The 15,618-nt window shown below is 39.2% G+C and overlaps 1 protein-coding gene across 1 annotated transcript; it reads right to left on the reverse strand.

Moving 5' to 3' along the window:
- Positions 1 to 3,180: 3,180 nt before the first annotated feature.
- Positions 3,181 to 15,350, reverse strand: LOC140927155 (very-long-chain 3-oxoacyl-CoA reductase-like). The gene is made up of 11 exons (XM_073376807.1): positions 15,152 to 15,350; positions 13,188 to 13,234; positions 12,354 to 12,429; positions 10,815 to 10,925; positions 9,652 to 9,707; positions 9,401 to 9,445; positions 8,644 to 8,678; positions 7,904 to 7,985; positions 7,035 to 7,100; positions 4,851 to 5,000; positions 3,181 to 3,975 (listed from the first exon to the last, which is right to left on the reverse strand). The coding sequence occupies exons 1-11, from the start codon at positions 15,330 to 15,332 to the stop codon at positions 3,859 to 3,861; spliced, it is 966 nt and encodes a 321-aa protein (XP_073232908.1). The 5' UTR covers positions 15,333 to 15,350; the 3' UTR covers positions 3,181 to 3,858.
- Between the last annotated feature and the right edge of the window lie 268 nt (positions 15,351 to 15,618).

Here is a 15,618-nt window from a genome sequence, read left to right on the forward strand (position 1 = left end):
TTAAGGGAGGTAGCCGCCTGTCCTTATTTCCCTTTCGTAAACGGTCGCTGCCATTTTTATAACACAATTCAGATTATGGAAATGTGTTCTACCAAAAAGGAATAATAAACACGAGACTCTCGGAAACTTATCTCTCTCCCTTACCAATATAATATATCAGCACGCTTGATCGATCCGCACAATTCCTAAAGATCCCTAAACACTTACGTATGTAAAAAATATCCCAAGCCGACAAAAATATCAACTAGGGCTTAAAGTTAAAATCGGGGCCGATAATAACCAAAGACGAGGTCCTTTCCTCTTCCAGACATATTCAGACAGATTGAAAAAAGTGTCAGATTGGTGCCACGGGGATAAGGAGCGAGGGGGTGGCGGGGGGGGGGGGGGGGGGGAACTTCGATGAGCGGATCCCTGGTCGAACAAGGGTGCCTCTGAGTTATGTAGTACAAATATCAAGTATATAACGACAAAATGAAAGAACAAAATGAATTGGTCTTTTCGGGGTTTCACGGCGTCGCATTAGCCAATTTGCATACACAGGACGAGTGGCCTCAAACTATAAAATTCTAACAGTGAACTCCCGATCCGCTAAGAACCTCTTATAAAAGTTTCAGTCGTCTATACTTTTATAATGCTTTGACTAGAACGAGAAACTCGACCAATATTTGGGTAAAGATGAGCCCCTGAGGGTTCGAAACCTGACCCTGGTTAGGACAAAAAATTCTAAAATACATACCCCGTTTAGCACAACACCCTCAATTTTATTACCCTGTTAAGGACAAACGACAAAATGCACGCCGTCTTGGTTTTAAGCCATTTATTGGCAATTGCAATTGGCAAATTCTCTTTATAGCCATTGCCTTTGTATACTTGCAGTACAAACAATCAATCGTGCAGGCAATATCCTGTTTATAATTAGGACAAATTCGCCATCGCACAAAAGTATATACCCTGTTTAGAACAGAGAGGTAAAAAACCATGCCCTGTCCAGTGGCACATCCCCGTATAGGCCAAATAAGGGAGTACCCCCGGAGGGGGGGGGGGGTGAATTGCCACATGATGGACCAATCAGGAGACTCAAAAAAAGGTGAGGGCGATAAAAACGTTAACTGCATGCATTGTTATTGGCCTATTACACATTAGTCTTTCTGTATCTTTTCTGCCAGTTTCTTATTTCCTTTCCATCTCAAGTATTTGCCCGGTGTAAGGTAACCAGGATACCGGAATTAGTAGTAAACCTTTATTTAACTAGGGTAATCCCTTCAGAATACTTAAAAGTATATCTGTTATCAATAGGAGCCCTAAATTAAGACTAATAAAAAAGTTCAAAATAAATAATAAGAGACTAAGTAACTATAAGTTAATAATAGTACAGTATAACAATTAAAACTAATTCTTATATACTAAATAATTATTATACACAACTGAGCCATTATAATAAAAACTTTTCTTGGCGGTCTCAGTTCTTACTGCAGGTAAGTATATAAAATTGCTTCTTCTTGTTTCTCTTGAAATAACTTGCTTATTCTACTAAAAATAATTCTTTAAAAACTGTGGTACATTATTATTTAAACACCTCTTCACTAAACCTAAAATATGAGCGTTACGGCGATCTTCTAAACTCTGAAATTTAAGATAGTCGGTGGATGTTGTACCACATTTAGATTTAACTGTAATTTTCGAGGCCCGCCTTTGCAAAGATTCAAGACTTTCCATATCTGCTTTATTGCAGCTGGACCAAACAACATCGCAATAATCAAAAATGGGCAAAATTAATGAATTATACATCTCGAGAGCTGCATGTATAGTGATATTCCTTCTAAGGCGCCCTAAGACACCAACTCTTTTACCAACCTGAGAAATAACATAACGAACATGGTCTTTCACGTAAGACTATCGTCAAGAACGATGCCTAAATACTTAAAATCATAAACTCTATTAATTTCATAATCACCTATTTTGATAACTACTTTGTCAGTAGCTTAAGAAAGCCTAGCATCAGTTCCAAAAATTACAAATTCTGTTTTTCTTTTGTTGATAAAAAGAAAATTACTGAGAGTCCATTTATTCACTTCATCTAGTTCGGCATTCAAAGTTTCCTCCAAGATTTTAATGTCCTTGTGGGCTGCAAAAACAACAGCATCATCAGCGTATAATAATATATTACATTTGCTGATAGCAGTAGGTAAATCATTGATGAACAGCACAAACAACAATGGTCCAAGGATTGAACCTTGCGGCACACCAAAAGCAACATCACAAGGGTCTGACAGAGTACTTTGGACTATCACCACTTATCGTCCATCGGTTAGGTAATCCCTAAACCATCCAAGCTCTTTTCCAGTGACTCCATATTCCATCGTGAGTTTCTCCAGTAGCAGGTCATGGTCAACTGTGTCGAACGCTTTCCGCAAATCGATGAAAACTGCACCAGTTAGTAGACCCTGATCCATACATGCCTTATGCTGTCAGTGAATGATAAGACAGCCAAATCAGTAGAGTAGCCCTTGCGGAAGCCACATTGGTAGGGACTCAATAACTTTTCTCTAGCCAGAAGATCATATAACTGCGTGTGAACTACTCTTTCCAGAAACCTTGGATATGGTCGGTAGTACAGATATCGGTCGATAATTATCCATGTCATTTGATTTGCCATTCTTGAACAAAGGATTTACACGTGCCCATTTCCATTCAGAGGGGACGTAACCATAAATCAAAGAAGCATTAATAAGGGTAGTCAACGGTTTGGCAATTATTTCAGCTGAGTCCTTTAACAGACGTGCAGGTAACTGATCAAGTCCAACAGCTTTTTTGGTTTTGAGCTTCTTTAGTTGATCACGGATGAAATCGACAGATACTTCCTCAAAGCGGAAAGTGTCTTCGTGGAATCCGGAATTCCGGACTTTAAAACCCGGAATCCAGCTCAAGGAATCTAGCTATAGAATACCACTACGATTGGAATCCCCCCGGCAGAGTCCAAGTTCCACCGGTAAGGAATTCGGAATCTAATCCAGTACCTGACCCCGAAGACTGCTTCGGAAGGTACTCTTTTTTGTATCCAATAATTGCTGCATTTAGCAGGTCACTGCCAGCTGCAAAAGGCCCTTTTCACGTATAAAGAGACGAAAGTTGTTAGATAAGAGGAACAGATCAGGAAAAGCACAACAACAGGACACCATGTGAAGCTATTTGTATGAACGTTTAATTCCAACGATTCTTGTGATTTAGTTGACAATGTATTTTTCCACAGGCAATACTAAAAGAGCAGGACATAACTCACTAAATAGCATTCTGTAAATCTTCAGTTTCAGGTATATATTAAAAGATTATTGTTTTCATGTTTTCGACAACTGAAATTCAATAAAATCATAAGTTTTTGATCCATCTAGGTTATCAGTCTGGCCTCAGTTGTTCAAAAGGTGGATAAAGCTATCCACCGGATAAATCACTGCCCACTGGATAGCGCAATTGGTTTCCCTAACACGTATCCGTAGGTTAGTGATTTAAACGGTGGATAGCGCTATCCAACTTTGGAACAACTGGGGCCTATACAAGAAAAAGAATAGAGACTCGGACACCTCCCACATAAGGAAAAAAAGAATATTTTAACTCGAAAGTGGCGATTCCGACAGCCCGTTAGTCCCTTTTTAGGCAGTATAAAAGCAACTTCGATCCCCATAAATGGTGACCGCCTACAAGTTCCAATAAGACCTTACTAAACATTCAGTGTCTTCCATGACACGGGAAGGGGGAGATAGTGAAAAAAAGAAATGAATTTCCCTCTTCAAAGCTAGTGAAATAAATCAATGGTGAGAGGAGATTGCTCGCCTGCAGATCACAGACGCACAAACACTTAGGTTAGTCCTTTTGTCCTTTCTCTTTGAGTCGTTTAAGGGCAGCTCTCCGTACTGCCGTATTCATGTTCCAGGCCACGGTTTCCCTCAACCAACCAGGAATGCGCGATATAAACCAGTTCTATGGAAAAGAATACAGCAGAGGGAGCCAAAAGTGAGACGGTATAAAATCTAACTGGATTTGCCAAAACTTAGCTGCTGCAAATTTGCGAGAATAAAAACACGGCCGACATGTCGTGACGTCACCACTGGTTTCCCGCAAAATGCCAGCTGCAGAACGAGCGCAGAAATTCCATACCGATGACGTTTCACTACCCACATCTGGGTAGTGCTTCTGATTGGTTTAAGCAAATTTCTTCCACACACGACCAATCAGAAACAGTCATTCCTCGGACGCTATTTCGCAAGGAAACCAGTGGTGGCGTCGCGAAATGTCGGCTGTTTTCTCAGGCTAAAAATTTGCAGCCATTTGATCAAATTGAAGGCAATTTGCGGGGTTTTTTTGCTGTCTGGCAAGCCCAACAATCACACCAGCAAAGGAAAAGAAGAAGAGAAATAGGGTGAAAAGAAGGGAAGAAAGAGAAGATAAAAAAAATGAAAGGTTTGTATTCTTACATTTTACATTGGCTGTTTTAGCGCATTTTTGTATAGAGGTGATTTGGAACTTCTGGAAAACTTCTAGCTTCACCCCTGATTCCATAGTCTCTTACAAAGCCGTTTTTGGTGTCGTCACACAACACTTCAGCGTTGCGTGACGACATAAAAACGCACCGGGGGTACCCCTGGGAATTTTGGTCGGGATATGCCGGGATATACCGAAATGAGCGAAGACTGTAACCGTTTTCAGACCGAAACGACGCAAAAACCCTTTGGGGCGGCATGTAACTATAAATAGCACACACAAGGGAGCACTCGTCCCCGGAAAGAACGGCTGCGAAGGAGACAACTGTTTTCTTAAATCCAAATAGAACTATATTAATAGAATTTGACACGTACCTGAAGTGCATGGCTCCAGCAGCCCACGGTCCTGGATTCCACACCAACAGTTCCCAGAGCCTGACGGACGTAACTCGTGGGGCCTGGGGCAAACACATTTGGTTTTCTGATCCTGCTCAGTTTAGTTGCCACATAATAAGGCAAAACACTCTGAAAAAAGCAAACAACAAAACAAGGCCATGACAGCTACAAGCGGACATTGTGCAATATATTAAGAAACTACACTGACTTAATACCGTGTTTCTGCTTAATAGGTTATCAGACATGTACAACAAGTTTGATGACTCAGACTAACGAGTAAAGCTCAAACAGTCAAAGAGTTGTGTCATAGCTAACACCAATGTCAGTCATGATGAGGTTGGTAAAGGCGCACACGAGCCAAAGGCCCCCTCAAACGGCCGGAGCTTATACCGGTTACCTTAGCATGAAGCATGCCTGGGAGTATTGTTACTCCCCCCTGGACGGGATGCTAGTCCATCTCAGGGTTACACCCCCCCCCCCCCCCCCCCAATCAGCATGTCGCATGTACCGATTTATATACCTGGGAGAAGTGAGCCAAAGTGGAGTAAAGTTCCTTGTCTAAGGAAACAACGCGACGGGCGAGGCTTGAGACCCGGAGTTCGAGGTGTCAACCGCTCGGCCACACACGCCTTCATTCAGTCATTATGAACTAGTTACAAATTGAGTGAAATACATGTGTAAGACCTGGCCCTTAGTCGAAGATCTCACGTGCCTAAAGTGAGAAAAATCTAGTGTTGCTGCTCATTAGCATTAGTTTCGGAACATGTGAAGTTTAACGTTTAACCCGGGTCTAAGAAACAATTTGTGAACGTTGAGTGCAACAAAAGAAACTGTTTGGTCGTATGGCCTTATCAACAACTTATTCTGTTCAACCTTTAAGTGGGCAATGTTTTTGAGATTTTCTAAACAAAATTCTCCTGATGAACTCTTGATGGCGACTGGGGTACCTGGGCCCACTCTTTGATAAAGGCATCTCTTTCTTTCAATGACAATATCTCACTGACTCAGCTGTGTTATATCCAAAATTTTTTGGCAGAAGCTTTCGTTTTTGAAAATGCGCTACATTCAAAATTTATTGGTAAGTGTTTTTGCCAGCAGTTCTTGTATGGGACCAGAAACCGGTTTATACAGCGCAGGCCAGAACTAAGCGAACTAAAATATACGCGTAATACGCGTCGGGAAATACGAATCAATTGCCTCAGGCCGGACGCGTCTATGCGTCTGAGCTGACGAGTATACGCTTCTGCTCTGAAATACTTCAGTGGACATTAAGACTCATTAGTATGTGTATAGGTAATAGCATGGTTTGTAGTGATATTTGGCATAAATACCACGAGTGATGTTTCGAAATTGTTATACGTAATTTCACGAGCCGTTAGGCGAGTGAAATTTGAGACAATTTTGAAATATCACGAGTGGTATTTATGCCAAATATCACGTACAAATCATACTATTATTTGTTTATACTACTACCCGCAAAAGGTTTGAAATTTTCACATGTAGGTATTTCAAATTAAGCTGAAATACCACTGCTCTAAGCCAATCAAATTGCAGAAATTTCTCATGTAGTAGTATAAATGAGCTAACTCTTTGTTTGGAGGTGTTATGTGTCCGCGAATGGTCAGCAAGCTCATAGATAAAATTGGTCCTTCTCGCCACACGACTCATCTATGCAGCCCTTTTGTCCCTTCCACTGGGTCTACCCGCTACCGCATATCCGAAAAAATGTCACTTAAAAAAAAAGAACAAGAAAGACAACATGACTATCCATTAAGTAACCATCTTAGGTGTGATACAATGTGACCCCCCTCCCCCTCCCCCTCCCGGCCCCATTGAAATCCTAGCTATGCATATGGGCTTGGTATTTGCCACTCCACAAACTACAGGAAGAACAATAAGCTTCTGGCACCAAGATAAATTCTGGGTTCATCTGTGGGACAATAATAAGGAATCATTGGTTAATTATTCATAAAAATAATGTTTCTTTTGTTTTCTATACCTTGAATTGTTCCACTGAAAGCGTGAACCGTTTTCCTCATAATATTTTTTGGACTCGAGTGACAAATTTGCAAATTTTCCATTCTCCCCTGTAGGTTATGAAGTGGCAAATTATGATGTGCTGGTAAAATCACTGTGATTATTTTGGCTTATCTGGTAGTGTACCTGGACAGTGACTCCCTTGGAAGAATATTCAGCATTGAGACACCTACTAAAAAAGTCTACAAACACCTAAAAAAGGAAAAAAGAAAACAGAAAATTTAACAATGAGACAAAGAGGCAACAGTCACAGAATGGAAGTGATTTCACAACGCGAAAAAATTCTCTCACATTTCTAAGTAGACAACGAGATAGGATACATGTACACAGGGAAATGGAGTCTTCTGTTTGTAGTTAACCCAGGATTACAGCTAACCAACCTTTATCCCTTTAGGTCACAAGAGTGACCAACATCAATTTTCTCCTAACAACATCAGCAGATCATCAAGAGTAAAGGTTGTGAGAATTACTAAATTGATTACCAAAGGGATAACGCTTTGATCTTGAACCAAATTCTCATAACTTTTCTTAAAGGAAATGTATTGAGATCAGTCTGGAGAATTTGTATGTGGATCTTGGGGCTTAACCCTTTAAGCCCTAAGAGTGATCAGCATCAAATTTCTCCTTGTAATATCAATGCTTTGCAAAACAGAGTGGTCATGAGAATTAAGGACAAGATCACAAAAGATGGATGTGCTTGATATTTTATCACCTTCTCCCCACTTCTTCTGTAGGAAATGAATAGGGGCAACAAATGAGAATTCAAAGTTTGATCTTAGGGTTTAAAGGGTTAAAGGGTTAAAAAAGTCGGCCCTGGTTCTGATTTACAGCAAACATAAGATTACTACAGTACCCAGGCCTGAGAACATTGTCCCTTTGAAGATCCCAGGCATTCGAACACCAGTCTTTAAAGATCAGAGCTGGTTCTAACTCTGCAGATTTTCACCTTTCACTTGGTGAGGTCAAAGTTACTATCAGATTCTCAGTTCACAAACCTTAGTTCCGGAGTACATTGAAAGCAGTGGTGTGGGATGCAGGCCAGCAGCTGAAGCAACATTTACAATAAGACCTCTTCCTCTGCAGAGAATCAAACACACATGTACATGTAATAAAAATAATTATTGTATGATTGCATACACTGTAATTTATCACTTAAAGTACACAATGAGAGAGTAGTTCAAGCTATCTGATTTTATTTATGCCACCTATAACTAGAACAGCCCTTGTTGTGGTTGAATTTTATCCTTAGTTTACATTTTATTTTCTTTGTTTCAAACTGATAATATCGCCAATTACCATACCCTAATCCAATGCAAAGGAAAATAAAGTTTAAACCAAGGATAAAATTAACCTTCAACATAATGATAGTGCCATAATGCATACAGTCCTGTTGAGGCAGGTCTAAAAGCATACTCCCACTGCATACATGTCAGTGGGGGATCCAGGGCAGGGGCCTGCCCCCCCCCCACCCCCACAGCATTTTTAGACCAAACTGAGGCCAAAAGGGCTGAGAAACAGTTTTTCTTACACTGCCCCCCTCCCCTCCCCCCCCTTAAACAGAAGGTCTGGATCTGCCACTGCATACATGCACACTAAGCTTGTCCAGCAAAGTGGATGAGGGATTTCTATGCTTTACCCTACCTACATGTAATGCTTGCAATATTATTATCCAGCCTATCACTACAAAACTAGCATCTGATGTAAATTTAACAGATTGTACACAAATATAGCTCACCTTGCAGCCATCTCAGGGAGGATTATATGAGTCATCTGCACAAAATATTAACAAGTTATAAATTAAATACAAAGCGAAGAAATACATAGTTTGAAGTACTAACAAACACTTTATGTACTGTATATCAACTAACATATGAGAAGCACGAGCGAGAATTGAGGGCAATCTTTTCTTGATTCTATAAGCAGCATGTACACTGAAATAATGGTTTATTCATCCACCTTTGAATAGTTATACCAAAGATGGACATTGTCTAACTGTTATTATTATATATTTATTTATTATTTACCAATACAGCAACCCCTCAGAAAGAGGATTATTAGCCAGGGTGGTAAAAAAAAAAAAAAAATAATTAGGTCAGTCTGACTGCCAGAGGCCAAGTTAGAAAGGAGGTTAGTGGCGTAGTTCCAGTAAACAGGAATGACCCTGACGAAAGCCATGCTGTAAGTGGTGTAGCATGTTATATACTGATTGAGGTGGGAGATCATGCGACTAGTTTGTTGTTACATGTCACCTCAACCAAGGTGTGGTCAGAGTAGCAATCTGGACCCCTTCCCCCGGTTTGAGTCCAAACTTGACCAACCACTAGTTGGTTTTATTTTCTTGGTAATCCCAGAGTTTTGACTCCTTGACAACAATGTAAAAAGCCAACAGGTTTGCCTGATCCTGGCAGTTGGAAGTATAACCTTCTATTGTTCCAACCAAACAAAGTACTTAACACATGTTTACTGTTTGTATGTTACACTGCATCTCTTACCATGGTCACAGAAAGAACATTTACATTCATCATTTTCCATGCATCCTTAAAGTAAAAAAGTACCGTACATTTAATTCAAGGTAAAAACAAACAAATAAACAAACAAACATAATTATGTTGCCTGTTGATGCCTGTTACCTTTAACCAATTAAACAAAAAGTATAATTATTACATGTACACTTCATTTATGTTTGATTATGAAAAAGTATAAAGCCTAAATCAAAATGGTATTTTAATCGCTTGCTTCTTACCTCTCGTTTCATTTGGGCAAAAAACTCTGGATAATGGGAAACACCCACATTATTTACTGAAAAAAATAAGATTTAAGTAAATTAACTTGGAATTCGATTCATCTACAACAAAATGACTACATTTGTGTTTATCCCAAAAGCTTTAAAAAAATGTTAGATAAATATAAAAATTACTGGTATGATTACATTTTACTAGCTGTTTACAAGATACTATTATGCTTTATAAAATAACTAAGATAGTACGCGCGCTCTGATTGGCCGAGAGGAGTGTTTGCATGAGAGTTTGTAAACATGGTTGTGGCGTCAAGTTACTTGGCTTTTCTCGCGCTAATCACGTAAGCACGAATTTGAAAAAGTTTTCGAGTTCAAAACTCGACAAGTTTACTTTATTTACCAATTCCTTTGTCGGCTGAAACATGGAAAATCGCTACAAAGAAGGTGAGTCAATTTTTCTTCGCTTAAGCTGACATTTTAAGCGAGAAAAATCCGTATTTTGCTAAGCATCTTTTTGCAAAACAAGAACTGATTACGCGTACAAGACTTCGTGGACAAGATTTTGCGACTGGTAAGAATTTCTCTTTTAATCAGTGCCATACAAAGAGTTTTGCGTTTTTTTTCTCGGGAAAGTTATTTTATAAAAGCAATAGAAAACTTTTTTCCTCTGTTTGCATAGCCTGATATAAACACTCGAGGCGTTGGGAGAATTCTCGACGGTTATGCAAACTCTCGACTTCGTCTCGGGTTTGCATAACTGTCTCGAATTCTCCCAACCCCTCTCGTGTTTATATCAGGCTATGCAAACACGGAAAACGTTTTCTATTGCTTAAATGTACTGTACACATTATCAATGTTACTTTAAGGGGCAATTTTTTTTTTCTTGGTTACAACATTTCACACTACTTCAGAGAATAGACTGAATTTACTTGTATGAGTTACTAAAAAGCTGAAGACACTTGAAACTACTTTTGAAGTGGTAAAAGCAAATGCATTGGTTTAGAAGAAGAAATGCTATATTTTTAAAGAGGGCTTTCAAGGCCTTTAAATGTTTTTTTCTCCTGAAGCATTAATGCCCTTTGAGTGATCTATACAGGAGAAACTATACAAAATACATGTAGATAAATGTGTTATAAATGTACAAAAACAATGTCGGTAAGAAGACTTACCCAATATGCCAATGTCAAGACCAGCTAATTTCTCTGGTAAGCCATCATAGATTTCAGCCCCCCCAGTGAAGTCCATTGTAATAATCTTTGTTTCAGTACCATATATTTCCTCTGGGAAACAAAACAATAACTTTAGTATGTAGTAGTCTGAAGAACAGTTCAAGTTAGCGGGGAATAAGAGTTAGTGAGGTAAATTTCGGCTACATTTTGATCAAGGGAAAGGAAATTTAGTTTGAGTTAACAAGGAATTCGAGGTATCAAAGTTTTTTGAGTTATTGAAGTTCTACTGTACTGTTCTAAAGAGACATTTCGAGTGGTACATACCTACAGTGTACATGATATGTATGCTAATGTTCTGTTGACTGATAAAACTGGTATTATAAAATTGGAGGGTCCGAAATCATTCAAGATATCAAAGAAAAAGAGACACATAATAGGAACATCATTAACCTCTCTAATGACCTTATTCTGAAGTTTAAATACATCATAAATAGGACTATAATAATATTATTAATATTTACCCCACAGTATAGTATAGAAACATACATTAAATAAGGATATATGAAAGAGTAGTACATATGTACATATTAATTAGGGTTTCATTAGATAGGTACTTCTTTACTTTAGTCATAATGTTTATGTTTTTACTTACATGTATCTTTTGATCTACATGTGAGTAGGTAACAAGATTAAGAATCATGACAAAAAGCTCACCCTAACAGGTTGAAATACTAGTTTTAACACGAAAATGGATTTTACCTGCCACATAAACACATTTTTACCTATCACATACAATACACTGATCAAATTCTGTAGTAACAGCATGCAAGGATTCATTTGCTTTACCTACCTAGATTAACCCCACCTTTTGTGAGTGGAGCAGTTATGAACGCTACAAGTAAATTTTCCCTTTTTAAAGCAGCAGAATACAAGTTTGCAGTAATATTATTAAATTCAATTAATCAAATTATAATTAATGAATCAGTATCATGGGCTAAGACAACAGAAATCTGTCAGTGTAAAAGTAACTGGTTAAGAACCTGTCAAAATGCTTGGTCTTTAAATTTGTAGTTTACCTGGCAGTGTCGCAATATAATAATTTATTTTTGTTATAAATTATTCCCTTCAGCCTTGAGACCAAGTATGAATTTTTACAATTTGAAACTGTCTTATTGCAATCCGGAGGTTGATCTGGCTTTCATGAGTCCTGCTCTGACCACTACCTAGTAGCTGGATAATAATTGTGACTCAGTAGTCATCAAGGCCCCATTGGGGTAAACTTCTGACAAGAAACATAGCCTTGAAACAGGGACATGAGACTAGTAACAATGAAATGGCAACAGACAATACAAAGATGGGACATGGCCTATTGTACTCCGTAAAACGTGATACGACTGTATTTGAAATTCAGACTAGGGAGGGCCCTGGCAGTAGTCCTTGGCCACGCCTACATGTGTAAACAGCCATGATCTACCACCTGTCAGTTGGGATTTTGAACAACTGATTATTTGCTTATTATTGATGAGTGATCAATCTTACTCAGCTCTACAGCAAGACTTTCCAACTTTTCCTTAGTGCGACTGATAAGAACCACCTTGAAACCTTGCCTTGCAAGCTGGAGAGCAAAACAGAAATTATGACAAAACTTCCAATGCACTATTATAAAGATGTAGAGTACTTGGTTGGCACAGCTTATTAGAAGATTTCAAGAAGGATTGAAGAAAGTGTATAAAAAACTAAGAAAAGTATGTCTGCAACATTATTCTATCTCATAATTAACATCAATTATTAGGCAAAGAAAGTAATCACCAGAACAAGGCTTCCACTTAGCTCCAACCATAAACTACTCAACTGTATATAAGCCCTGCGCTTTTACATCTTTGCAAATATTTTTAGAAGGGCTTATGAACAGAGGGGCTTACAGTATAACCAGAATAAAAGAAAGCGCTTTGAAACAAGCTGATTTTTAATCAAGCTTCAAAATGTCATAACCAATCAAATTTATTTCAATACAAGCTGGGGGTGGGGGGATGGGGGTTATCTAAAGGAGTATTTTTGGGTTTACGGGTCGCTGATGGGCCGATAACTGGAAGGGCCTATACTGTGAGTAGAGCCTTGGGGTTATAAGCGGCAGTTTATTGTATGCAGGAGAAATGTACAATAAATTGTAAGGTTCATATTAAGCAGTTATGTTAAGATACATGTAACTGACCATTTTGAGAACCATTAACTTCGTAAGCATGTCCCATTGCACTGAGTTACAATAATCAAGTCTTCCAAGTTATTAAGTCATGTAACAGAGATAAGAAAATGTTGCTTTTACCATAAATAACCATCTTTATTATTTACAATATTATTCAATTCTAAAATCACCTCTTGAGTATAAGCTTTTCCTATTCCATCTGTACACCCTGTAATAACTAAAGCAAAATACAAATAATGTCCAAAATTATTAGAAAATCACAGCATGTGATATTATTCCCAACAGTATTAGTTTAATGTACCAATGTTGACAAGGGGAACAAGAAAATAAATAAACAATAAATAAAATAAATAATGATTTAGAGGCAGCACATCCTTGTAGCGGTTCTTTATCTCCCTGATTACTGGTTGAACTGGAATTCAGGAATGTTGGGTGTTGAGGAGAGGGGAAAACTGGAGTACCTAGAGAAAAACCTTTTGGAGCAAAGGTGAGAACCAACACCAAACTCAACCCATATATGGTGTTGACACCAGGATTTGAATCCAGGCCACATTGGTAGGAGGCAAGTGCTCTCACCACTGCCCAACCCTTGCTCCCCTATGCCACCCTTGCTCAAAAGAGAGGTCGCAACTTGGAGGGTTGGTCTCCCAAGCCTAATTGGCTTTGTCCTTTAGTACAACAAAATAACATTCCAGAAATATTTCTTGTGACCACGGCTTTCTGATTTTCACAGTAAGATTATCTCAGCTCTCTGCAAGAGTATTTTTGTCTTTTTTTTTCTAATGTCACTCATGAATCAATAATGCTGAACAGGTACAATGCAACACTTTTCAAAAATAATGGTAGGAGGGGGATGAGGCTGACTACTGTTTGGAAGTGGGGAGGCTGAGGATACTCTCTATATAAGTCTCCATTTTTGAAAAATAGTCGGAAGGGGGTGGGGGGGCTACAGCCATCCCTGTTGAAGGACGCACATTTTAGGCAGACAGTGTGGATGAGGGGTCAGCAGGTTGGGACCTGGGTCCCAGTCCTGTGTTAGAGACAATGTTAGAGACAATCTTGGCCAGCGGTCTCCACCAATAATCATATGTGGGGCAGTCTTGGTCTTGGGTTTTAGCAGGGCTGTAGTTATTTTACAGCACTTTCACAAGCCAATCATTTTGCTCACACTGCCTTTGCGTGCAGTAGCTGTAGCTGTTTTTGCTCCCAACCCTCCCTTCTTTCTGGACATTTTTTGGTAAGTATATGTGCAATTCTCCTCTGAGATTCTCAGTGGGACAGCGCCTGGTGGGTGCATCTCACAGGGTTTTCATGGTTACATTTTAGGCTCCATTGCAGCTCCCTTTGGTTTCACCAGGTACCTTCCCCACAACTATCTACATGTATTGCTGATGGGCTTAACTACACTTTTTCAAAAGTCTACTGAGGAAGTACTAAGAGTTTGAAAAATGAACTTTGTGTTGTTTGGATTTGTTTTAATAGTTGTCTAAATATCAAAGTCTTGGACATGCTTGCAGATAGCTAAATAATTTGTCCAGTCAGATACGTTCATTAAAAAAATGTTCGATTAAGATTTTGAATCTTAAATCTCACAAATTTTTGTGAGATAATTTGATTTGGGTGACCCTTCAGCTACAGCTGGGGTAAATCCCGGGGGGGGGGGGTTGTACTCCAGATGTCAAGTGACTGGGGTGATCAAAGGATCTTTTTAGCCTGCGAGCAAGCTCTGCAGGGCGCTCTGGCAGCAGGGCAGGAAAGGGAAGGGGAGCTTGCCACTATGTCTACTACGACAATCACAAAACAAAGACAGCAACGTACATTCAATTTAGTATTTAATAATGGAGTGAACAATGTAACCGACGTCTAATGAGCTGAAGTTGGTCACGCGGCACGCAGTTGTACAAAATTCTGATACACTGTTTGTTGAGCAATGAGGTCAGCTCCTCGGCATGCTTGCAGAAAGTGTACACACAAAAAAAAATACACATAATTTAAGAGCTTCTTGCATCTGGGAACTTAAATGAACGTTTAAAAATTACCAAAACTACTTGAAATTGGGAAGGAAAGAAAGACGATACAGACTTTAGAAACAACTCGATCTTTGCACATGCGAGGCGCATGTAACCGGCCTTACCTGCCCACTGTCCTAACTTCTTCAAATTCTTTTTTATGCCAAGAGTTGGAAGAACAAATGCTCTGATTCCATGAAGGACTTGCAGAACAAACGTTAGAGAATAGTATCCAAGGAAAACAGCGCCGACACCAGACAGAAAATTCCACTCCATTCTCGATAATGAAGGTCCAAACAACCTCATCAACGTGATCGGTATGGGGTCACCTTGAGTGACCTTGAATAGGATACAAAGGATACTAGGACACTATATGTTGGATTGACATGACGTGTCTACCTACCGCTCTCGGAAGGGTGCTTTCAAACTGGTTCACACGATAGAGAACTTCACTCGATATTGATTTGGTTCACACGGAACTGTCAATATTTTTCGTTCTTTTCATACTTAGGTACAGACCATTAGAAAAGTTATGGCGGGGGAGGGGGGAGGGGGGGGGGGGGATTTTCGATCCGCAGGAATTTTTTTATTA

This window comes from Porites lutea, chromosome 2 (genome assembly GCF_958299795.1).
Source record: "Porites lutea chromosome 2, jaPorLute2.1, whole genome shotgun sequence".
NCBI classification, from domain to species: Eukaryota; Metazoa; Cnidaria; class Anthozoa; order Scleractinia; family Poritidae; genus Porites; species Porites lutea.

What these genes read in the sequence shown, in the direction of transcription:
- LOC140927155 (XM_073376807.1), bottom strand. Translation starts at nt 15,332, where the DNA reads ATGAGGTTGTTTGGACCTTCATTATCGAGAATGGAGTGGAATTTTCTG. An exon ending in TCTTGACATTGGCATATTGG is followed by an intron (nt 9,708 to 10,814) that starts GTAAGTCTTCTT and finishes TATTTTTTTCAG; the next exon opens with TAAATAATGTGGGTGTTTCC. An exon ending in CCAAGGGAGTCACTGTCCAG is followed by an intron (nt 5,001 to 7,034) that starts GTACACTACCAG and finishes TGCTTTTTTCAG; the next exon opens with AGTGTTTTGCCTTATTATGT.